Genomic DNA, 25,288 nt, shown 5'->3' on the forward strand with positions numbered 1-25,288 from the left:
TGCCAGGGGTCCATGTAGGGCATTAAAAGGGAGAGGGGGGCACAAGGAAATACTTTCTTATTCTCATTTAAAATGTCTCACTTTTAAAAAAATAATTATCTGAGTCTTACAACAAACGATTGATAGATTGATGCATGTATACCATCAGAACAGTGTACATCACTGTCACAACAGTGTTTATTTTCATTCAAAGGCTTTATGATTTTTCCTATAATGGTGGGCCGGTCTCTAGTCAAAATGCCCGGGACGATTTTTTTGTCCCAGTCCAGCCCTGTATGCAGCTCATCTGCAGTCTGGTGTTACCTACATCTTCCTATTCAGAAGGCAGAATTTCCGAGTTCTGAGTACAATCGAAAGCACCACGACTGCAGTTTTCGTGTTGGATGTAAAAAGCAGGCTAGGATTGAATCAGGTGTGGGATTTCTCTCGTGGAAATGTGCACATTATTTTTTCCTTTCTATTGGTAGGTGGCACAGTGCACTTGTGGCAAGTAAGCAAGCTAGAAGACTGGCAATCTTGCTGGGTATCCAGTTACGGAAGCAACACATTAACAAGAGAATTCTGAGTAAAACCAAAGTTACTTTCCCTAGTAACTAGTTACTCTGAAAGTAATGAGTAACTTGAAGTAACTGAGTTACTTTTGATAGAAGTAACTAGTAATGTAACTAAGTTACTAATTTAAAGTAACTTACCCAACACTGGCTACGACACAAGCCATGTCGTATCGAGTCGTGATTGTTCACCCTCGCGTTGAACATTCCACGGCCAATCTCAAGTGGGCATGTGCAGTAATGTTTTTCCAGACCGGTATTTTCACCAGTTTTAGCAGGAAAAAGCACAGGTGCGTGTCAAGGGGGTCCCAGTGCTGTGCGTTGTGTCTCACTGGCAAAGGCTTGTGGGATACCTTAATGACTCACAGCCAGTGTTAATGTCATTAGTCACACCTGGACTTCGATCACACACACAGGTGTTTTCTCTCTGGCTGATTAAATCTGTTATCTGCAGCACTTCTCCAATCACATCTGAGCCCCAGAGCCAGCTGAAAGCACCTGTCCGGGAAGCGTCCGTCTCCATTTTCGTGTTTTTGTGGTACGAGAATAATGCACCGTCGACGCCACGTTTACACTTTTATTGATTCCACAGCATCTAGAACGCAGAATCAATAAAATTCCGCGTTCTAGTACAGATTCCGTGTCTGAACCGCTCTCTGTGACAAAAAACAAGACCGAGGACGAGGGGAACCCAAGATTAACGTGGTTCGTCTAATTATATTCTCAGTGCCTGCAGTAATTTGGCTTATTAGGCGTCAGCAAGAAAGACGTTTAATTGCATCGCCAGGAAATATTTAGCATCTCTGTTTATTTGTGTAAAGCCATGCTGTCTGTAGCAGTGAAGGGAGTTTGTTCACCCGCTGATGCCTTCTTGCAGGAGGCCAATTTCCAGACTCTCAGTGTAACTAACAGAGCTGAAAGGCAAGATTTACGGTCTTTTTTTTTTTCTGGCGTCAAACTGGATGTTTAAATAAAACTCATCCCCTAAACATGCTTTTGAGTGGACCCCATTTTTAAACATTAGCCACACATGTCCTCAAGTAGTGTTTTATTCCTTATTTTACACACACACACACACACGCACACACACACACACACACACACACACACACACACACAGCTGCGGCAACTCGCAGACTAGTCAGCAGTCTGTGGAAAAACTTCATTTAAACAACATTTAGCAATGATGCAAGCTTAGCCCTTATTAGCATAATGTATTCCTTGATAATCGGTGCGCCTCCAGCTACGACTCTGCTTCATCACCACACACTCACACACTCTTCTGCTGTGTTAGTTGAAGTTCTCGGGCCTGCCGCTGTGCATCGAACCCATCGGGAGGGCGGAGAGTGAAACCCCAGGGCTGTGCTGCAGGGGTCTACATATATTTAAAACAATCATGAATTTTAATGGTAACCCGCCAAGGGAGGCTGTTTTACCAGCCAGCCTCTCTTCTCTGTGCCTTGCGTCTACAAGCACGCACACATACACACACGCACACGCGCACACACATACACACACGCGCGCACACACACACACCCTCTCCTTTTGCATCTCTCTTCCCCTCGTTCCTCTGGCAAAATCCAGGAAGAATTATTAATACATGACATGAAAATGTAAAAATCAGCCCCCGGTGGCGACAGTGAACCGAAAATGGTGTATTAAAGGAAAGGGGAAGCGACAGCAGAGGAAAACGAGAAACAGAGGGCGGGGTGGGGATCAATGCGCGGAAAGGGAATCATATATCAGTCGCGGTGTGATGTCTGCCGTGTTGTTTTAACAGAAGTGTCGAGGTGGGCGAACATCTTAAAGAAAAGGTACCCAGAAACAGAGAAAGCGTGTGAACACTAAAGGAAACAAAGATCGTCGTGTAGGAAGAAAAAAACGACAGAGAGACACACACACGAAGCAGATTTCAGTAAAGATAAAGGAGAAAAAACAAGGCGAAGAACAAGACGAACGCGGCAGTGCACTCACTGGACGGTAGTGGAGATGTGCAGGTGTCGGATGCCTGGTGTGGGAAACTGACGGGAGTTTATGTAGGAAACTTTCCTCACAGCAGCGTTCATGTTCTCCAAGTCCTCGCCCTCCATTACCAGGATGGATTGAGCTGGGTTAAAGTGAAACTAGGGAGAGAGAAAACACAGATGTTAGACGGAGAGCGAGAACTGACACAGCAGATGATAAAATGTCCGTGGGAACAGAGCCATTTAAAACTGAAATCAGTCAGCTCTAATTGAGATGCTGTAGATTAGCCTGTGCATACGAAAGCTGACAGAGTGAAAGCGTGCAGGGCATGGGCAGATTAACCTGCTGCAGGAGAAGGGGGGGCAGGGGTACAGATTCCACTCTCTGTGCAAAACTTACCGTTTACATACCGCGCGGCTCACGCTTTGCTGTGTGGTAATGTGATTAAACTCCAACGATTTCAAGTCGTGGCCTTAAGATCAAATAATTAAATGGAATCGGTACTATATGGATGTTTCAGGGGTGGCCGCAGCTTCGAAGGAAGAACAGCTTATCCAATAATCTGAGATGCTTTATTCAAAATCCAGATCCTCAAGTCTGCATGTTTGCCCAAGATACGACCTATAAACATGCCGCCGTGTGTCATCTCTGTTTATTGTATGTGTTTGTGGGTTTGACCAAGTGAATGTGGCTTATACTGAGAGTAGAAAAGACTAGAAAAAACAACATTTTCAAATGTATTTCTTTCACTTATCCCATTCAGGGTCACGATTCAAATGAATAAGCGTTCCTGGGTAAACTGGAGGAGGTTGCGTGAGGAGAGGGAGCTCTGGATTTCTCTGCTTAGGCTCCTGTGGCTGAAACCCAGAAAACCAACTTTTTGTTGCTGAACCTTTAGTGTATAGTGTTTGATATTTGTGATGCAACAAGAGGCAAGGGTGCTTATAATCTCATGGTAGCACTATCATGCCCAGCCCTCAGGCAGATGCACCTATGGTATAAATTTGAAAATCCTTGAGGTCAGCATCACTGAGATTCGAACTCATCTGAGATGAGTTATCATATTCACAAACTTGGGGGTCCACGCTGCGCGCCTGCCCGGCGGGTTGACAGCAATACTCCATCAGCCTGAGGGGTAAAAACTGAATAATTTCAGCAGCGTTTCTGCAAATGATAAAAGGTCACTACCTTTCTGCTTGTTTCCAGGCAGTCCCTGTGTTCTACAGGTTTCACTGTACAGTGGTGCACACATTAGTTTGCAGAGACTCGCAACTTGTTTGAATCAGGCAATCCATCAAAGTGAACATCACGGCTGCGCTGCTTTACCATGCAACGGCATAAAACAAACACATCCAATGTTCACTGTGATGGATCACCTGTTTCAAGGTAGTTTCAGGCTTCTGCTTCCATACTGTACTGAAATAAATGAAAACCTGGCATAACTAAACATGGCAGTATGATAATAATGGGAATATGCATGAACTAGTAAATATCGTAAACATAGAGACACACAGTAGAGCTGGTTTTACAGAGCAGTGTGCTCTCCTGCAGAGTTTGATGGTAGCGATTTGAAGCCTTCTTACTTCAAAAAGGATTCAGTGTTCTCCTGCCAGAACTGCAATGAGTAGTTCCCATTTTCTAAAACTGGGTATCAGCACCAGGGTGAAGTTACTCCTCCTCTCTGTGGTGCTCTATACAGTCCCCACGCCCTGTCATTTTCCCCATTCACACTTCTTTCTGTCTCCTCTCATCTTCTGTTCTCTGTCTATACTTTGTGTCTACCTGCCTCTCTGCCTGTTATTCTCCTCTGATTGTGCAGTGCCAGCTGTCCACCTGCCTGGCTAAGCTTCCCGTGGACTTCCAGGGGCCAGATGAGTGTGTGGCTAAGAAGAAAATTAAATGGCTCTCAAAAGATAAACTGCATTGGCCCTAGAGAGGCTCTCCTCTTCTCTCTCATATCCTCCACCTCATCCCAGCATGCCTTTTCAAAAGGCTGGCATGCATCTCTTTGCTGCGCCACAGCACAAGGTTCTCTATAGAAGGATCTGGAGTTTGCTGGAGAGGGAAAAGCTGAAGAGGGAGAAAGAATAAAGGAGCTGAGAGTGGTAGGGTGCTTACAGGCGATGGCTTTGAGTCCACACAAAGCCCCATCTATCTTGTATGCCCTCTATCTTGCACAGCACAGTGAGATCAATTAGCTACGCCAGTGAAAAAGGGGAAGAAGAAGGTAGTTGAAGATTTTCAGGAAAGCCAGGTTTGGTTGCCATTACATTTACTGATACGTTTCTTTCTTCTTCATGGTCATGGCGTTTCTAAGGTAACTGCCCAGCTGTCGGGTATAGATGAAGTGCTGGTAAGTGACCTCTGTGTCCAGGGTGTACATCTCTGTTAGAGTTCTCTGCATGAAGTTGATCATGGGCAGCACGTTGGGAGACGTGAACTTGCAGTTTTGTACATAAGAAATGTACACTTGCTTAAGAATAGGGGTTGAGGTACGTTTCCTGCTTCTGGCGGCAGATTTTATTGAGGGCCGGGAAGGCAAGAACCCGACTCGTCTCTTCCCCTGTGCTCCACTGCTTCATTAGTTGCTTAATCAGGTGGCGACACTGTTTGGGTAGACACAGGTAATACGGTACAAGCTGACTGGTGTGCTTCAGGAACGCACAGATGACCGTAGCCTCTGTTAGTCTGGATAACAGCTGAACCACTTACATGTATATACGCAACACTTTCCTTGTGACATTACGCTATACTGACCAACGTACTGGGTCACATACACATAACACCTACGGAGTGTTAACCCCGTAACATTATGTGGTCTGCAACTTCATGACTGAGTTGGTTTATTTCTTAAACACTTTACTTCCTGACTGAGGAATATCTAGGAGATTCCATGAACTGACTTATGGCAACACTGGGATCCTGTTACAGTACCACACTTGAATTCAGCGAGTCATTCAGTAATTGTTTGGCTTTTGGTATCTAAAACACTGAAAAAAGCCCATCCTCTGTTTCTTTTAATATCCATTCTCTTCACTGAACTGATGTGATCTGCACTATTATCCGACGCTTTAAACCAAGATGAGAGGTTTTACTGCAGTCCCTCTTTTTGAAACACCTCCTTTATCTCTGTGTACGTGTACCTTTATACTCTTATCCAGACTCTCGAGGGAGTTTATGTCCAGTCCCTCTTTGCAGGCCTGCAGACAGGATATGACTTTCTGACTCTCAATCTTTCCCGGTCGGATGGTCAATCCAGAGAGGCTTCCCCGGAAATATTGAGTGAACCGCGGCTTGGTCACCTCCCCACCTGCAGAAAACAACAACAAACAGATAAAACAGTGCGTACTACTACAGTTCAGATAAATGAAAATCATTTTTCCACTTTTTATGGAATCATTACAGAAGGTCATGTAAACATTTAGTTACAGTAAACCACTGGTTTATGATCCTTTAGGTCAAATAATGGTTATAAATGGCCCAAAGAATCATGTTTTGTGTCTCCCAACCTATGATTAAGTGGAAGGGTACTGCTGTATAAGTGCAAGTGCTCCTCAGCCAGCCCATCCAGGCTAAATAAAGGTAAGGAAAAAGTCAACACATTTAAAGGCTGTCCTCTGAACTCCATAAAGGCCAATACCAGCGATATGAGTCTCCAAACCACTCATTAGCTGAAAGGTTACCAGCTCTGGGTATCAAAACGTCACCTTTGGATTCCTGTCCTTCCTTTCATTTCTCTCTTCCTTTTCCCTCTTTTGGTCTCTAATTCTGGCGGTAATCCACCGAAGCACTAAAAGTATTGAACATTCCGCTCATATGACAACAAAATCCAAACTGGCTCATTGATCAAACACATTTGGAGGATGAAGTGAAGCAGTGACCGATGGGAAGGGTGCATACCAAGAGAAAGTCTTCCACTCGTGATTAATTGATCTGTCTTGCCTCTCAACATACTTCTGAGAGACTCTGTGCCCTGATCCACCTGCTCTCAAGAGACTGCTGCTGGCAAATCCAGGATGTTTTTCACACCTGCTTCTTAATGTTGGGAAAATATGTACAGCTTTGGCCAAAATCAGGCATGTCCACAGATTCTTCCATGATTGCCGCTTGCTTTGCATCTAATTACTCAGTAGATACAGCAAGTGAGGGACTGGGTCCAGTTATCTAATAGCCTCGAGCTAATCTGTTAACCCGTCACTTGGATGCCAGTGTCTTTCTTCCACTTTTGCATTGTAAGTAGATTCTTTATAAGTTGATCTCGTTTTGCTCTGACCTGTGAACCTCAGCCTCTGTGTCCAGTAGACACTTAATCCTGCAGCTGTAGACAGTGGGCTCTGGGTAGGATTCCAGATGTAACACATTATTTTTACTGCCTTTACTTTACTGCCAGGCATCTTTGAGTATCTCAGCTCATACAGATGGTAAATAGGTTGTAACAATCTTTACCTCTGGAGGATCCTTACACACATTATATGTGGTGCTGCACTTCTGACAATTCCTTCCTAATGACTGAACTAGCTCTGAAATTTTTAAAGCAGGTATACTGCAGCAGTTGAGTACTACGGATCCCTGCTGTGAAACTGCTGCAGGTAGGTGTCAGTGGCACAATCTGCAGGGTAATATGAAGGAATTGGCAGCCCTTTGGGCTATAGATGTTAAAGGCCAAAGTACTGACAATAACATTTGTCTGCGATGGTCGCATATCCCCCTGGATATACTGTCCTTACGCCAGCCATACTTACCTCTGCCAAGGAGGTTATGTTTTTGGCAGCGTTTATGTAATTGATTGAATGAATTCTGATCAATTTAGTGGGGGTGTTAAATCTGTTACATTTTGGCTGACATCCACCAAAGTCTTTAAGGTCAACTCACTGATTTATTGCTAAAAAAAAAAAGCCTCATAAATTAGAAACTATGTGGTGTGTGTTTTCAGGATGTAGTAGCTAATGTTTAAAGATTTCAAAGGTCATGTTACATTTGACCTCTGACCTCTCCTTTAAGGTCAAAGCATTGATCTGAAGGTCAAAGTGATAATAATGATATCCAGAGCTGTTTAAAACTATGTTTCTTACTGCCATTGTTTGTATCACATCACTATGATGGACCTCGGACCTCTTCTTCAATGTCAAATAGGATCAAGCTTTCATAAAATGGCTTTTATCTTTAAACTATAATTAAAATTTTACTGCCTTTGTTTGTATTGGTAGTAGTGGATTCTAAATATCACATTATAGTTTGCATTCAAATATCGTTTCACATTTGACCTCTGACCTCACTTTTACATTTCACATCTGCCTTTCTCTCAAGTTGATCCCAAAATGAGTTACAGCTTTAAAGAAAGGGAATGAGCTGCCTTGGTGGAGACTCGTGCTCATTTAGCGCTTCTTCTTTGTCTTAATAACTACAAGTAATTTTTTTGTTCTTATTAAGTCATCATAGGCCAGAGAGGAAAAACCAGAAGCAGGAGAGTATGTCTATTTCCATTTCAATTTCAATACAATAGACCTCCACACTCTTGAAAACTCTTTATACTTTTATGATGATAAACTTTCCTTTGGGGGTCGCCCAGTACCTTCTAATTGTAACGGCACATTTATTACTGTCTTAAGTGATGCATTTAGCTCTTGAATGGCTCAGTCAGCACAGATGGAGACACAACTGACCACTACTGGAAACACTTTATCATGCCTCGCTCTCCTGGTGAGAAAACATGACAGAAATGGGGAGCAGTGAATCCAGCCCTTCAAGTCAGGGAGGCTATGATTGCTGACCTGCAGCTACATTGTGCACAGTGACTACTCAGACAGAGCTCCCTTATCACCCACGGGGCAGACAACAGAGTCCTACGAGTTGATGTGATCTACCCGGGGGATCTTATCAACCCAGCTGCTTGTCATCTGCTCGCCTGCCTTCTTAGATGAGAAACAGATGAAGCCTTTTTCTTGACTAGGAAGTGGGAAATAGAGGGGTAGATATAAAAATTCTTACCCCCTAACTCTTCAGCTTACTGTCCAGTTCATGAATTTAGGTGCAAGTCCCCAGTCATGCTTGTATGACAAATGCTCCCATACACCTACTCGAAAGTTAATGGAAGAGTTTGGAAAAAGCAAGCAGGAAACAGACTTTTGAAAATGTTCTTTTCAAACTATTTTCTACTCAAAGAACTGCAATTGTCTTGTCAAGCTTTAGACATATACCTTTTTGTAATTGCTTAGGCTTGTCAAACCAGCTACACACGAGCAGAATATAAGCTTATATAGTGTAGCATATTTATTTGAAGAGCAAATCTGCTGGCTGTTCTGAAGCCTGAATCGAAATATATGGTGTCTGTGGCAATGAAGATGGTGTCTGTATGACATTTGACTTCCTAGAAGCCTCTAAGTATAACATGTTAAGTGACAATAATCAAGCAAATTGTCTTTTTACCTTAATGCCTCATTCATTGAGACAGGTGCTTCTATACTTTTAGCCTCAAGTAATTACCAAGTGTACACTAGGAGTGGCTATAGCTCAGGAGGTAGAGCTGGTCACCTACTGATCGGAAGGTTGGTGGTTCAATCCCTGGCTCCTCCAGTCTGCATGTCAAGTATCCTTGGGCAAGATACTAACCCCAACTCATCTTTTTATGATGATTGTCCTTAAGCAAGCTGATGAAAATGTTCAGCAGCTGTTGTAAACTGACATAAATTAACCACCGGGGCCATTAAGAGGTAAATGTGTCAAGCGTGTCACTTTAAACTGTGTTATGTGTTGTACAGAACTACAAGCTTGACAGGAAAGTAGTGGTTGTTACTGGATCACTGTATACAGTCTATTATTATTAGTATTCCTGACACCAATCACCTGTAAGTGTATTCACATTTTACTGTGTGGAGCGACAGGGCCACACTGACATCAAGTCACTCCATGTTACTCCACTCCAGTTCAGTTAAATTACCACAACCACAGCCATGTCTTTATACGTGCTGGCTGATGCCCTGCCAAGTGCCAGGCTGTCAGGCGACTTCAGTCTATCTCATAAAACCACAAAGTCACATTTGGATTAACAGACACCAAATTATGCCAAAGCCATAGTTTCCTTTTACTTCACGCTTCCCTTATTCTCACTCCCATGCTCAGTTACGTTTTTCTTCCCCTGCCTTCTCTTAGGATGTCCACCTTTCCACTTAGTCCCACGCTGACAGATGTTATCAATTTAGGCCGCGGCCAGAGAAACCATTAAGGATGTCACGGTTCTGGGTCCGTTGGACCCAGTATTTTGAGTTCATTATGTTTTGGTACTTTTGCATCATGGATTTTCCTTTATGTTTCTCTGGTACTTGGTGTTTCTGTTATCTTGGTGTTTTTTTTATATTATGATCTGATACTGTTGTGATTATGATTATTATTTAGTAGACTTTGGTCAGCGTCTAGTCTGTCTAGTCTGTGTCTTAGTAAAGTGTGTTTTGTTTCCTGTTTTACTTTGAAGGTTCTTGTTCCTGTCTGATGTCAGTATTCCGGCTTCGCTCTCCCTGTCTCGTTAGGTCTTATTTCTCCCAGCTGTGTCCCCCTTCTGTCTCTAATTCCTTGATGACTCCCTCAGTGTATTTAAACCCAGTGTGTCTTTATGTCAGTGTCGCGTCGTTAACGTCTGTTCACCCTCAGACCGTGCCTGTGTGTTCCAGCTTGTGTTTTCATGTTTGGTTTATGTTTTGTTTTCTGGCCAGCAATAAAGCTGTGGTTTTGATTCTCAAATCTATGTTCGAGTCCTGCGTTTGGATCCTCCTCTCCGCCTGCCAGCACACAGAGCCTTGACAGAACGACGCGACCACAAGATGGATCCAGCGGACTCACCTTTTGCCTCAGAGGGAAAGTACCTCGCACAGCTGTGGGATTATTGCTGGCGCATAATTCACGCTGTGGATGACTACAGGAGGCTTCCAGAGGTAGTGTTTCTAGACAACTTCTTGTCATCCCCTACCTTCACCATAACCTTTCTGGACATTAACGGATTAAAAACAATAGTAACAGCTCTGAGGGCCAGTTTTTGTTTTAAACTGTTTGGCATGGGCGGCCCAGGGAAGGAGGATTCTGCTGCTCTCCTGGAGGCCCTTGCCACTTGGTGCTCTTGATGTCAGCAGTATGTTTTACCAAGGTTCATTGCCAAGTCGTTCGATCCACCTTTAAAGAAGAAATGCAACCCTCACCATCATCATCATCATCCAACCACACTTCTATTCTCTCCTGTAGTACGGACTGGTGCAGTTTTCATTTCCACACCTTCAGCTCAGTTAGCTGATCAGCAGCCACCAGCAGCTCAGTTAGCTGATCAGCAGCCACCAGCAGCTCAGTTAGCTGATCAGCAGCCACCAGCAGCTCAGTTAGCTGATCAGCAGCCACCAGCAGCTCAGTTAGCTGATCAGCAGCCACCAGCAGCTCAGTTAGCTGATCAGCAGCCACCAGCAGCTCAGTTAGCTGATCAGCAGCCACCAGCAGCTCAGTTAGCTGATCAGCAGCCACCAGCAGCTCAGTTAGCTGATCAGCAGCCACCAGCAGCTCAGTTAGCTGATCAGTTAGCTGATCAGCAGCTCGGTTTCCAGTGTCACCTGGTCCGCAGCCGTCTGTCGCGCGGTTTCCAGTGTCACCTGGTCCGCAGCCGTCTGTCGCGCGGTTTCCAGTGTCACCTGCTCAGCAGCCACCTGTAGCCCAGTCACCAACTCCACCACCACCACTATCACCTCAAGTTCAGTTATCCATGGCTCAGTCGCTACCTCAATCAGACTTTTTGCAGACTTTATTACGGTCCATGGCCCAGTCAGTAGCGCAGCTAGTGCAGGAATCGTTAGCTTTGTCTTCTGCTAAATCAGCCTCTCATCTCCACCCTCAGTCAGGGGTCCCTATTGCCTCTGGCCCTGCATCTGCTCCAGCTGGAGGGCCTGAGGAGCCCGTCCAGCCTCAAGTGTCGTCAGCTGGAGGGCCTGAGGAGCCCGTCCAGCCTCAAGTGTCGTCTGCTGGAGGGCCTGAGGAGCCCGTCCAGCCTCAAGTGTCGTCTGCTGGGGGTTCGGGTGAACCCAGCCAGCCTCATGTCTCGTCTGCTGGGGGTTCGGGTGAACCCAGCCAGCCTCATGTCTCGTCTGCTGGGGGTTCGGGGGAACCCAGCCAGCCTCATGTCTCGTCTGCTGGGGGTTCGGGTGAACCCAGCCAGCCTCATGTCTCGTCTGCTGGGGGTTCGGGGGAACCCAGCCAGCCTCATGTCTCGTCTGCTGGGGGTTCGGGGGAACCCAGCCAGCCTCATGTCTCGTCTGCTGGGGGTTCGGGAGAACCCAGCCAGCCTCAAGCCACGTCTGCTGGAGGGCCCGAGGAGCCCGTCCAGCCTCAAGCCACGTCTGCTGGAGGGCCCGAGGAGCCCGTCCAGCCTCAAGCCACGTCTGCTGGAGGGTCCGAGGAGCCCGCCCAGCACCACGCCTCATTAGCTGAGGGTCCTGGAGGACCCAGCCAGCACATCCTCACATCTGCTGGCGGTCCGGGGAAGTTTGTTCAGCTACCATCTGCTGAAACATCCCCTGTGACTCCTACATCACCGCCTGCAGCATTCACGCCACCGCCTACGGCATTCACATCATCACCATTTGCATCACCGCCTGCAGCCGTCCCGCTGCCGTCAGGTTCCGCAGCCGTCCCGCTGCCGTCAGGTTCCGCAGCCGTCCCGCTGCCGTCAGGTTCCGCAGCCGTCCCGCTGCCGTCAGGTTCCGCAGCCGTCCCGCTGCCGTCAGGTTCCGCAGCCGTCCCGCTGCCGTCATCCACGCCTGGTCCGGCTTCAGCTCCGCCCACGCCGTCGCCTGGTCCAGCCTCCGCTTCTTCATCCACGCTTGGTCCGGCCTCCGCTTCAGCCTCGCCTGGTCCGGCCTCCGCTTCAGCCTCGCCTGGTCCGGCCTCCGCTTCAGCCTCGCCTGGTCCGGCCTCCGCTTCTTCATCCACGCTTGGTCCGGCCTCCGCTTCAGCCTCGCCTGGTCCGGCCTCTGCTCCGCCTTTAGCTTCGTCTTCGCCTGGTCCGGCCTCTGCTCCGCCTTCGCCTTCGTCTGGTCCGGCCTCTGCTCCGCCTTCGCCTGGTCCGGCCTCTGCTCCGCCTTCGCCTGGTCCGGCCTCTGCTCCGCCTTCGCCTGGTCCGGCCTCTGCTCCGCCTTCGTCTGGTCCGGCCTCTGCTCCGCCTTCGCCTTCGTCTGGTCCGGCCTCTGCTCCGCCTTCGCCTTCGTCTGGTCCGGCCTCTGCTCCGCCTTCGCCTTGGTCTGGTCCTGCGGTTGCCACGCCGCCGTCGGAGCCAGCTCGATCCGTTCCGCCTCGCCTCTGCCGGCCGTTTTCCAGGCCTCTAAGGTGGCGTCATGGCCTTCGGGGACGGCCTCCGGAAAAGGTTTGTCGCCGCCGCTGGCATCGCGGCCGCCCTCCGGACCTGCTCAGTGGCTGCCACTGCCTTCCAAGTGGTCGGCCTCCGGAACTGTTTGCCCGTTGCCGCCGTTGCTGTGTGCACGGTCGGCCTCCAGAACTGTTTTGCCTGTCGCCGCCGTTGCCGTGTGCACGGTCGGTCTCCTGACCTCTTCATGGACTCTTGAGCTTTTGTTTCATTTTGTTTTTGATGTGCTTTCTTGTGTGTTTGGACTCTTGTGCTCCTTTTTGTTTCGAACCCTCCGTCCTGGGCCCCCTCCGCCCGCCCTGGCCTGGTGCTCTGTGCTTTTTCGTTTTGGGCTGTCGGGAGCCAGCCCTTAGAGGGGGGGTACTGTCACGGTTCTGGGTCCGTTGGACCCAGTATTTTGAGTTCATTATGTTTTGGTACTTTTGCATCATGGATTTTCCTTTATGTTTCTCTGGTACTTGGTGTTTCTGTTATCTTGGTGTTTTTTTTTAATATTATGATCTGATACTGTTGTGATTATGATTATTATTTAGTAGACTTTGGTCAGCGTCTAGTCTGTCTAGTCTGTGTCTTAGTAAAGTGTGTTTTGTTTCCTGTTTTACTTTGAAGGTTCTTGTTCCTGTCTGATGTCAGTATTCCGGCTTCGCTCTCCCTGTCTCGTTAGGTCTTATTTCTCCCAGCTGTGTCCCCCTTCTGTCTCTAATTCCTTGATGACTCCCTCAGTGTATTTAAACCCAGTGTGTCTTTATGTCAGTGTCGCGTCGTTAACGTCTGTTCACCCTCAGACCGTGCCTGTGTGTCCCAGCTTGTGTTTTCATGTTTGGTTTATGTTTTGTTTTCTGGCCAGCAATAAAGCTGTGGTTTTGATTCTCAAATCTATGTTCGAGTCCTGCGTTTGGATCCTCCTCTCCGCCTGCCAGCACACAGAGCCTTGACAAAGGATCCCAGACAGAGGATAAAAACGGAAAAGCAGAGGAGAGGGGATTACTGAGATGCTTCAGAGCAGGAATGACACGAGTGATAAAATAACTGATCATTCCACTTTACAGAGACTGGTCTTTATGTGGCGTCAGCTCTCTTTGCCCGATATGTGCAGCCGTATAGATCTTCACTCTTTTTTATTTGCGTCGTTTCGAAAACAACAGATGAGGTGGAGAGGCATGGGTGAGCTGGAAACAGGATCATTACTTAAGTGTAAATATGAAAGATGTGGCTCCCTCGTTTAGCTCTACACTTATAATGTATGAGTATCAACACCTGTGAGCCTGTATTTATTCAATACACTCTACATACAGATATATTTATGGCTCAGCAGTGCAAATCATCAAAATTACTTCCTGCATGTTTACCGCTGTGAGGAGGGGAGCTCCAGAGGCAGACCAACAGTGTGTGATTACACACTTGAAGAACGAAGAGAACGAGGCAGGATGAGCGTGTTGCTCTTTGCTATCTGGCTGTTACATACTTCCGAACATGAACACCCTCCGTCAGGTCAGAGGGTAAATATAGATTGACTGTGTGAGGAGTACACAGCCAGCACTTACTCTCCAAGGTGGAAGCAAAGGGTTTGATGGGGGGGAAACATTTTTATTAGAAAATAGGAGAGTGTGGAAAAAAGGCAGGCAGATGTGCAGCCAAATAAGCTTTGTTGTTTCACTAGCAGGTTAGCAGGAAAGATTTTGTCTTATGCACAGTAATGGCCAATGGATTCTAGGTTTAAGACTGATTTTAACCATGAGACTAATACCATCTATATCTGTCTTTGCATATTAAAGGTTTTGCACTTAGACGTTAGCTGTTCATTCACAGCACAGGCCTCTCACTCATTTCAGTGAATGCAAATCCACCTGGAAAGATCCTGTCATCATATCAGACAGTCCAGAACTGTAAACATAGCCTTATAAACACCTGCGCAGTATTTTTGCACATAGAAATTCACGAATCTGTTACTAGAACTAACCTCCCACCACTCACAAAGAATCATACCTCCATTAATACAGTGCTGTCTGTAGTTTCAATAAGTCTGATTTTAAGATGGTTAACATATAGTTTTGTTTTCTTTTTCACTCACAGTAAGGATGAGGGATTAAAGTTCAGCATGCATTAACTGTTGAGGAGTGGAAAGCCAAAAGTATTATAGTTTATGTAAATTGTCCAACTGAAGTGTATAAGTATTTCAGACCACAACAGAACAGGAACTATTTTTTCTACTGAAGTTGAAGCTAGTTTAACCGTGCATTCATCCAGCAGCAACCATCACACACCTTTGTGTGTGCATGTGCAGAAGGGGCGGATGCTGCTTAGTGCTCACCCAGACATAACGTCTTCATAGAGAAAGATCCGAAATCTCAGAATGAGGATGAATATTTTTTGTTTATCTGAACACATACGTGTGTGTGTGTATATCTACATATATATTCGTATCTGTAAATGAAAATATATGTAGTGTGTATATATTGTTTTTTGTTTTATATGTCTGAAACAAATAAAGATACAATACAATACAATACAATACAATCATCCCAGCATATAATAGTCCAGGCTGTTTGGATTTGTATTGGTATCTCCATGTGCGGGAGTCGGTTTTTGCAGGGAGGAACCCCAACAGCAAGATCCAAACACAGAATAGAGCAGGCATCAAGACAACATAACACTGATTCATTCAGATATGGGATAAAAGGGAAGAGCTGGGCTGGGATGGGGTGGCTTGCAGATGCATAGCAGCTCAATGCAGGCTAAAGCAACTAAAATAGAGAGCTACATTACATTTGCCAAATGGATGTGCCGAATGGTCACAACTGAGCCATGCAGAATGCTAAGATGGTGCTAAGATCAGGTAAACTGGCAGCAATGCAGCTGATCTTAACTTCACGGTGATCTCGAACTAATGTTGGGCAATTTACACTAAACAACAAGTAATAACAAACTAAGAAGCCTGATTTTTGTTCTTAGGCTGGTTGTTTGGTTAATTCTGCAACTGATTTGCAAAAAGAATGAGTGTTAACGCACACTGTGTGTACACACAGTAACTATTTTTCACGTTGGTGTTTTACCAGGCTCTCTTAAAGCAGACCATGATCACCTGTTAATGAGTTTAATCAGTCTGAAGCACATGTAGCAACACTACAGACCTTGTTACCAATGGCGTGTCCAGCGGGGTGGCCTGGGGGGGCACAGGCCACCCCCCCAACCAGACTGGCCACCCCCCCAACCAGACTGGCCACCCCAGGTGCCACCCCAAAGGTAAAACAAAATTCAATCAAATATCAAATGTACGATTATGTTTTCACGGTGAAGCTCAGATATCCGAGTGTAAGTGAATGCACCATCGGCTTCTGCGCTATGCGCATCACGTTAGCAAAGGTAGGAGAGCCAAGCACGAAAGATGGCACTGCAGGAAACAATTTTTCGGTGAAAGAAAATGAGGACAGAATAAATGTCCCGGTAAGTAATATTAAGTTTGTTGAGTTTAGTAAACTTCGGTGAAATTAGAATACCAAAGAAAAAATAACACTTAAAGAATTATTGCAGCCGTGGAATATTTCAGACAGTATGCTGCTGAGGGCAGCTAACATAAGAGTTATGAGTTATAAGATATAATCTAAGTCGTAACATTGCTGTATGGAGCTGCAGATTTGGTTGCAGGTTAACATAGCTGGACTGGCCATCGGGCATACCGGGATATGCCCGGTGACTTATTTTTTATTTTTTTTGTAATGGCATGAACAATGAGAGGTGGTGGATTTGCCAGATGCAGGTCGATGTGTAAAAATAACTCAGTTGTTTGGTGGTGGCTATGGCGGGGCTTCCACAGAGGCCAGCAGGTGGATGAGGGAAGGTGAGGCAGGAGGAGAGACCCGAGGCAGCCGCCAGTCCGAGTGTCAGGTGAACTGAACTTCAGGTAAGAAGTTATGACCTGCAGTCTATCTGGGTCAGATATAAACCAAGTTTAGGTGCAGTTTATTTTCGTTGTGCTGACTTTTTACCGTCAGTTGCAATAACTCGTACTGCGTTCTAGCCAGCTTGATGGAGTTTTTAGGTGGGTGGGTGCTATGATGTTACTGATAGTGAACTTTATTTTATTCATAAGGTTAGTAGAGTTGCCAACGGCTCCTTAAAAATATGGAATGGTCCCTCATTCAGAGAAAATATTACGTGTTTCGTATTGAGCTGAGAAGAGATGCAGTTTGTCCCGAACTTTAGCTATAATGGAAAAAGACACAAAGCTGGATTTATTCTGTCGTTACGCTGCACAGCTGCCTCTTCTTCTCTCATTCTCTCCCCCTGCCTCTCCTGTTGCTACTTCAATCATGAAACTGATCAATGATCAGCTGATCGGCTTTTCTCTCTCATTTATTTATCGCCCACTTTGCGCCAGAAAGAGGAAACCAGCAGATGTCGCGCTAAACAACAGCAGCACGTTTAAGCTTGATCAGCTGTTGTTAGAATTTATTTAATATTACTTTCTAGTATCAGCTGATGTTTGCTGGAGCCACAGCTGTAAAGCTGCTGGTCATGATGTCGGTTTGGATATGTGGTGAGAGGGAAACATGAAGATGAAACCAGGAGATGTCCTTACTGAATCATCAGAGCTGAACAGGTGATGGAGAAACAGGTTTAACTTTTAGGTGACATGAATGAGTTGAAGTTATCAACTGTTTCTGAGAGACAAATAACACCAGGATCCTTTTTTATGTAGCTGACAGCTGGTAACTGTGCAGGGGTGGATCTAGGAAATTTTTGCCAGGGGGCCAGGTAGGGCATTAACAGGGAAAGGTGGGCACAAAGAAATACTTTTCTTTCTTATTCTCATTTAAAATATCTAGCTTTTATTAAATAATTATCTAAATTTTACAACCAAAGTTTTTATCTGACGTAAAATGTATAGAAATCATACATATATCAACAAGACAGTGTACATCACTGTCACAACAGCATTTGTTTTCATTCAAAGTCTTTATGGCTTTAATACCTGGTGGGCCGGTCTGTACACAGCAAATCCAGCATGTCCAAATTAACACTGTCGGATTTGATTTCAACACTATTAAAGTGTCTATATGGGTCCACACCAGAGAGTGTTAATTTAACTCTTTTTGGAGAGTTGGTACGTTAACTCTCATTTAGTGCTAAACACCAAATCTGTCTAGAGTTGATAATTTAACACTTGGTGTTAAGAGTTTATATATTAACTCTCAAAGAGTATTTTAGTTTAACTACATAAGAGTTATCTTCTAATTCATTCTAAAAAGCGGGAATTTTACTGTTCTGAACTTCTAGAAATTTCTTTTGGAAATAAACATTTACTAAAAAGATGCAATGGTTTTTGAAAAACATTTATTCTGAACTGTGCACCAAGATTTCAAAACATTTTCTGAAAGATGTAACAGTGTACATGTTCTCACTTTCATTAGAATTGTGTTTATCAAAAGGTCTGACATGGCAAATGCAAATAACAGCATTCTCATCACTTATTTCTTCAATACAATATGCATGTCCTTCATTCATCACTTTGTGGAACTGCAACGCACTTCTGCTCTCCCCCATATTCCATCTTCACAAGCATATCCTGTGTGGAGATCGAATAAAAATTAGTTGACACTAATTAATGGCACAAATAATCCAGTAAACAATTGCAGCACAGTAAAAAAAAAAAAAAGGAATCCTCTTTGAGCCATTACTTGTGTAAAGTATTTTCCCAAAAGACAAAGACACAGGCAACAGGTAATACTGAACTAAATGTAAAACCTCAACCTTTTTCATTTTTACCTAAACCGTGTGCACAAAACTCTGGAGGGATCTATGCTAACGTAGAATCCAGTCAGGACGTCTGCTACTGCTGTTTGCTCGCTTTTTTTAAAATTTTTTTTATGGGCGATCGTTTTCAGGCTTCAAGTAGCACCATTATACCAACATTTTACATTCTACACATTGTTTTAGGTGTATTTGACCAAAAGTTTGACTGAAAATTCACATGCAAGCTGTTTTTCAAGGCTGTAGTATTTGCCGGCAAACAATACCTTTCAGCTAGCTAAAACAGAATATTATGCTATCAGCGAGCAACATGGCTAATGCCTTTCACACAGCTTTGTCTCAACTCCAAAGAGCCACAGAAGTAAAAGCTCATAATAATAATTGAAACAATCTTTGAAAGAATGACTTACCAAGGATGGCAAACAACTCAAATATGTAGAGCAAAATGTTCTGAAACGGCTTCACTTCAGCTTCGATTGGAGCCGTGCTGGGGGCGGAGTCTGTGAATTTACTCTGTTGGTGTCATAGCCCCTGTAGGAGTTCAGAGTTAAGAGGTCAAGAGTTAATGTTTCCATTTTAACACCTCCAGATTTGACAGAGAAACACTCATTTTTAACACTCGATTTTAACTACTATCATTTTACACCTCAGAGTTACATTAAAAGAATGTGACTCTGCTTAGAGTAAAATTAACTCTACTTTTGCAAGAAGACCATTAACACCAAAACATTTAACACTTTTGAATTTGCTGTGTAGTCAAAATGCCCGATTTTCTGTCCCAGTCCAGCCCTGCAGGTTAATACTGGCAGTGTCACCATGCCAGCTGACTGTATTTCATCATCAGCCAGTGTTGTTCTTTATCAATATTACCAAAGTTTACCATAAGGCAGCATAGAAAGTATTTACTTGCTTTCAGGTTTTATTCAAATGTTAATCTTTTCAGTTGTTTCTCCACTTTTTTCCTGTTTCAAAATCAAACACCAGTTTGTGAGAAGATTATCTTTTTTTAACAGGCAGATAAAGTTTTGCATTGGCATTGGCTAATTTGCCAATTGTTTGTTACAAATGTTCATATTTTAATATTAAAAAATGTTTTTGCCCAAAACATATGTGCACTATATGTCAGTAAAAATACTATGCAAATATTGCTGTCCTTGAATGCTGAGTAAAGACTGACAAAGCACTGATTGTATCTCTTGTACTTTATCAACGCAGTATCTAAAAACTTTGCACCGTAGTGGTTAAAATCTCATTCTAATAAGAGTTAAAAGCGCATTCAGTTATTAGGTTTATAGGCTTATTGAATTATGGTTAATGGTTGGTAGAATTTTTTTTTAAACATTATCTGCCAATTACATCTGCCACCCTTCTCCAAATCTGTGCCCCTACCTGGCCCCCCCAACAAAAATTTTCTAGACACGCCACTGCTTGTTACAACAACCAGAATGGCTTATTTGGGTGACTGTATGTAACACAATAATTCTAGATTAAATCAATTTGCTGTAGTCAGGACAGAATCCTGACTACAGCTGACCGACCAGTTAAGACTTATGAACCATGAAATTAAATCATTACATTGAATTAAATACTCCAGAATATCAGTGGAGCACTTAGAGCTGACAAATTTGTTTTTATTTATTGTGCCACCACACTCCATCATATTATATCCTGCCTGAACTCTCTATCAGCATCCGACTGTTTCTGTAAAGCCCATCAGTTAGCAGCTATAATAAGCAAAGACATGCTACTGCACATCAGTAAGTGTTCACGTTCCTTCTTTTTCTTTTGCTCTGAAAACACATTTACAGCCCAAACCGGGCGAGTTAGACAACAGACGAGCGCAACTTTGCAAGCATGTTTGCAATCAACATACTGGATACTTAACTCTGTGCTTTGAAAAGGCTATTTATGTCGCTAATGGCTTATGTTCAGATTTTAGTACTGCCTTTACAATACACGACTGAGACTTTGGCCCCAACAAGGAAAGCACAAATAGTCTCTGAACTCCCTCTACTATTCAAGGCCCCTTTAATCTTCCTGAAGGCCTACAGTGTTCAATGAAAAAAAATGGGAGAGGGAGGTGGAGTAAAGGAGGATGAATGCAAATGAAAGCCACACATGATGACCTGCTGCTGCTCCCCACATTGAGAGCCATCTTTATGTAAGGCTAAGCATCACTGAGCATTCTCATTTGGGCTATCAAATCAGCAGCATGCAAAAAAAATCCTCTTTCTTCTACCCTTATGCAATTAGTGGCAGCTATCAGTTTAGAGGACAGTTTAATTGTACGCCTTCATTCACACTCGTTCAGTCATTTGTCAGAGGCAGACTAAGTGCTCTTCTTAATTACATTGTTCATTCAAGGCCAAAGAACACGTTCCACACTCGGTGACTCCCTCAGTGCAAATACTTCAGCAGTGTTATCCCTGAACCTTCTCACGTATAGAAGCAGCAGGAGGATTCTCAAAATACTTCAAATTACAGTGACCTTCATATTAAAACTTTCGTTTCAGTTGCACTTTTTTAAAATTGCCCTCAAGATGAATGAATTCTGTTGAAGAACATTAACTGAATACCTGCACCGCTCTCTGGTATCATCATCAGCTTTGGCTGCTCACCTTGCCAGCAGGCACCCACTGTGAGCTGAACATCAATCTGTGAGGGGTGGATGAGCCAGTCGTCCGTCACCAGGTAGGGGTCATAGGTCACTCCGTCCACATAGAGCGTCACCACTGGGAACTCCACATTGATGACATAGTAATGCCACTCCTTATCGCATATCTGAGAGGAAAACCCAGAGAGATAAATGGAGCTTGGATTAAAAGGTTATTCAGGAAAGTCACGAGTATCCTGAATCATTTTTCTGTTTTAAGTAACACTTCACTGCTGCCTTGCTGTGATTACATTAAATATGAACTTATTACCACTGTTTCAGGACACCGTCTGAAATTAAAATGGAGTTTTTTAATATCTTTTTATTTGTAGACATTTTGATAACTAGCATTTTACAGGAATGGTAATCATTAATTTAAAAGTGCATTTGATCCTATGTATTATTAAAAAACAGCAATTAAAAATACATATCTCAAAGTAGAATCTAGGAGTCCACCTGCAGCAAGTTGTTACAAAATGTAATTTCTATTTAAGGCTAATTGCACAAGCAGGTTTATAAAATCATGGCTTTGGACCCCTACAGCCGAAAGACTTTCCTTCTGCACTAATTTATATTTGCCAATAAGACTCACACATATAGAACAGATCAGGCATGACAAGAGATATGACAGTCAGAGACAGCATAAAAAAAGGATCTTGATGAGAAGTCCCAAACACAAGGCTGGGGGACAAGAATCGGTCCAGCACAGACTCCAATCTGGCCCTATGGATGGCACAGGAAAATGTGAAGGAGTGTATAAACTTTGCACTGGACCCTTGGCTGGTTACACTACACCAAAGTAATGAAGAAATAAATGAACTATTACAGGACAGAAAGGTTCTACAATAATAGGGAATTTGGTTTTCTACAATGGTTAGTTAATGTGTACTTAAACCTACTTAGACTGACAGAAAGGTGAGTTTCTTTGGTCCCGCCCACTTAACATCAAAGTGGGTTTTATGTGGCCCATGATAATAAAAAATGAGTTTGACATCCCTGAGCTAGATTGAAAGTGGGTTCCAAAGCAGCTTGCATGTATTCAGTATCTGTAAAGCAGCTTAAACAGTGCACCATCTAAGATGTACAAAGTGTAAAGGTATCAGCAAAACCATCAGCATGATGAGAGCTAGTTTCAATTACTGTTTGCTCAGGTTTCTGCCTTGGGTGTTTTTAATAGAATATGGCACCACGTGAAAAAGAAGCTCCTCCAAGAAGAGAGGTGAACGTTCATGAAACTCAGTACAAGTAGAGGAGCATGAGCAGGCTACTGAACGTAAAAGAAACACAAGCAGCAGCAGCTGTTAGGAGGAACGGATAAGGTGGCCTTTGGGGAAAATCATTTCATGTACAATTAGCCCCCCATGCAACTTTGAATTGAAAAATAGTCACGGTAGCGCATGGGAGCTGACACGTGGATTATTTGTTGACACGAGTGACAGTGACAGTGTGAAGGATACTGCACGAAGAAAGCGTCTATGGATTTTTTCCAAGAGTGAAATCATTCATCACAGAGCTAGAAAAAGCTTGATGAATATTGGCAGCACAGACTTTGTTTAGATGAAACAAAATAGTTCTGACCTTAAACCATGAAGAGAGAAGTGGGAATGCTGCTGTGAGGCTACAGGAGTGCAGCAAGTTTAGGGTAGATTTATAAATGAATGCAGGTTTGTATCTCCAAATGATAAAAGTAAATCGGAAGAAGCTTCAAACGCACACTTTTCTTCATCAAACATTCTGTTATTCAAAACAAGCTTTTCTTCATTAAACATGAAAACAGGGACTGCTTTTATTTCATCATTTCTGATATTTGCCCAGTGCATGCTCAGGTTGTTGTACCCTGTATGCAGTCATGGTAAAAAGAAAATACGCTCTCAGTCACAACTAAGGTTTTACATATCAGGACATAATAAAAAATTAATTTAGTCTTTGCTGGTTCTCAAATTAGATGCTTTTAACAACACAAGACATTATATGCCATCATTATTTATTTAGAATTTAAATATTATTCACAGTCTGACCTTGGATTGGTTGAGTTTGACATCATCTGTGTTGATGAGCAGCAACAACTGTGCCTCTAAGATCATTGCTGATGTCTTGTGTCCTTGTGTTAACACACACCTGAATGCTGCAGACCAACAAACTGCCAAAACCGCTTTTATAGAGGTGCTCACACTTGCTCATGAGCACTTAATCAAGTACATTTGATTAACAGGACCTGGCTGCTACTTACGCTCTGAATGGAAGCAGTAAGAGTCTGCACTTATATTTACCATTTTCAACCTCAGAATATAAACAGGGTGTACTTTCTTTTTACTATGATGAGAAAACATTTTAAGACACAATATTTATGCTTTGTGCATTTGCTGTGTATTGTGCATATTTTTTTAATGACCTGACTCAGAAAACATCAGTTCAAAACAAGAACAACAGGCTAGAGATGGTTACAGCATCTGATGATGTGCGTTAGTGTCAACAGGAGACAACCAAAGAAAAAAAAAAGAACAGCCTTTATGTCATCGACTTGCACAAAAAATAGACTCACAATACTGAAAACCATTTTAACTTTGTTCTTTGTCAGGGAATACAAAGCTCCCTGTTCACCAAGGAAAAAAACATCCTTTGATCTCATTCTGCTGCCAGTTGCTTCTCATCACAGGAAATGCGTGAAATATGTTGCACACAGCAGATTGACTGACACTTGTAAATCAAGTAATGGTGAAATAACTGACTTGATGTTGGATACGTGGGATTTTAAATGACAGAGGTGATGTTTATGGTGTGTTTTGTTTGGTTTTCATTTTTCACCAGACGTTAACTACAGTAAGAATTAGTAAACTCAAAACCCTCCCTCACCTCCCGAGACCACATTGTGTGGGCGAATAAATTAATATTGCAGTACAGTGTCTTATTTAAGAGGGATGTTTGTTTTCTATTAGAGCTTGCCTCCACTTTGTGATTTAGTGTGGGAAAAAAACAGCCCTTTGTACATTAATTCTTGGCTTGGGAAGTGAAAACTAAATGCTTTCCTCTCCACTAAACGCTGACTGAAATGCATTAGTACATCACCTGTTTAACCTCTTCTGAAAAATGCTTGACTGCAGCACTCTTCGGCATGTTTGACCATTTACCCCGTCCTGCTGTGCAATTTAATTGAGTGCACCGGCCCTCTCCCGCCTATCTGTCTCTCTGTCGTTCCCCTTTTGTCGGCTTTAGGCTTTGCCTCTCAAAACTCACCGGGCCGTGCTTCACCTCTTCCTCTCTTGGCCCCTCTGATACAACCTGCGACAGCCTTTGAACACTCTGCCGGCGGTAACCTCCCTCTCTAGGAAAGAGCACTCTGCAGCCTGCTTATTAGCACCATCCCAGCGCAGCAGATGGGAGTTCTAATCAATCCATTCCATTTTCCCTGTTATTTAGGTGCGAGATGCAACATCTGGCCGACCAGTGATCATCCTGCACAGCTGCTTAACACATATGCGGCACGTCGATCTGCTGAGTCGGTGCTCAGAATTGCAGGGGGATAATGTGTTTGTGGTTTTGATGGTGCTGCATATACGATTGAAACTAACTGCATCGACGTTGATTAGCTAGTTAGGATTTGAGGACATAAAGAAGCGTGTGCAAACACCCTGTGGCTCTAATGTCAGCGGTCCACTGTGCATCGTGGGGTTTTCTCGATTTCATATGTTTGCAAGACTCATACTGAATTCATCCCCCGGAGGTTTGTACATCATCAGTTGGAATTTAAAGTGTTTTTTTTTTCCAATCTGGTTAAATCTCAACTACCAGATGTAAAGTCGCTTATGTACACTGCCACACACATGCTCTAATCCCTCTGACATATACACATGCACACTACTGCTTCGTTTCACTTTTTGCTGTGGAGTATTTCAAAGACAGCTCTGAGCACCTAGTGGGTGATTTACTCTTACAGCCTTCAAAAGGGAAAATGGCGCGGTGTTTTTTGCCCAAGAGGACGCT

The 25,288-nt window shown here is 43.8% G+C and overlaps 1 protein-coding gene across 1 annotated transcript in view; it reads right to left on the reverse strand.

The window, feature by feature from the left end:
* The window catches only part of LOC146618336 (calsyntenin-2-like), a 245,815-nt gene that overhangs the window by 28,257 nt on the left and 192,270 nt on the right, over positions 1 to 25,288 (reverse strand). The window contains exons 9-11 of the mRNA XM_085371494.1: positions 21,273 to 21,435; positions 5,660 to 5,826; positions 2,526 to 2,674 (exon numbers count right to left, since the gene is read on the reverse strand). Of these exons, the coding sequence (XP_085227620.1) occupies positions 2,526 to 2,674; positions 5,660 to 5,826; positions 21,273 to 21,435 (479 nt within the window). The remainder of the gene's footprint in view (positions 1 to 2,525; positions 2,675 to 5,659; positions 5,827 to 21,272; positions 21,436 to 25,288) is intronic.

The sequence above is a fragment of the Diplotaxodon limnothrissa genome, linkage group LG14, assembly GCF_057381915.1.
Source record: "Diplotaxodon limnothrissa isolate DT_005_m linkage group LG14, D_limnothrissa_male_GT1.1, whole genome shotgun sequence".
NCBI lineage: Eukaryota > Metazoa > Chordata > Actinopteri > Cichliformes > Cichlidae > Diplotaxodon > Diplotaxodon limnothrissa.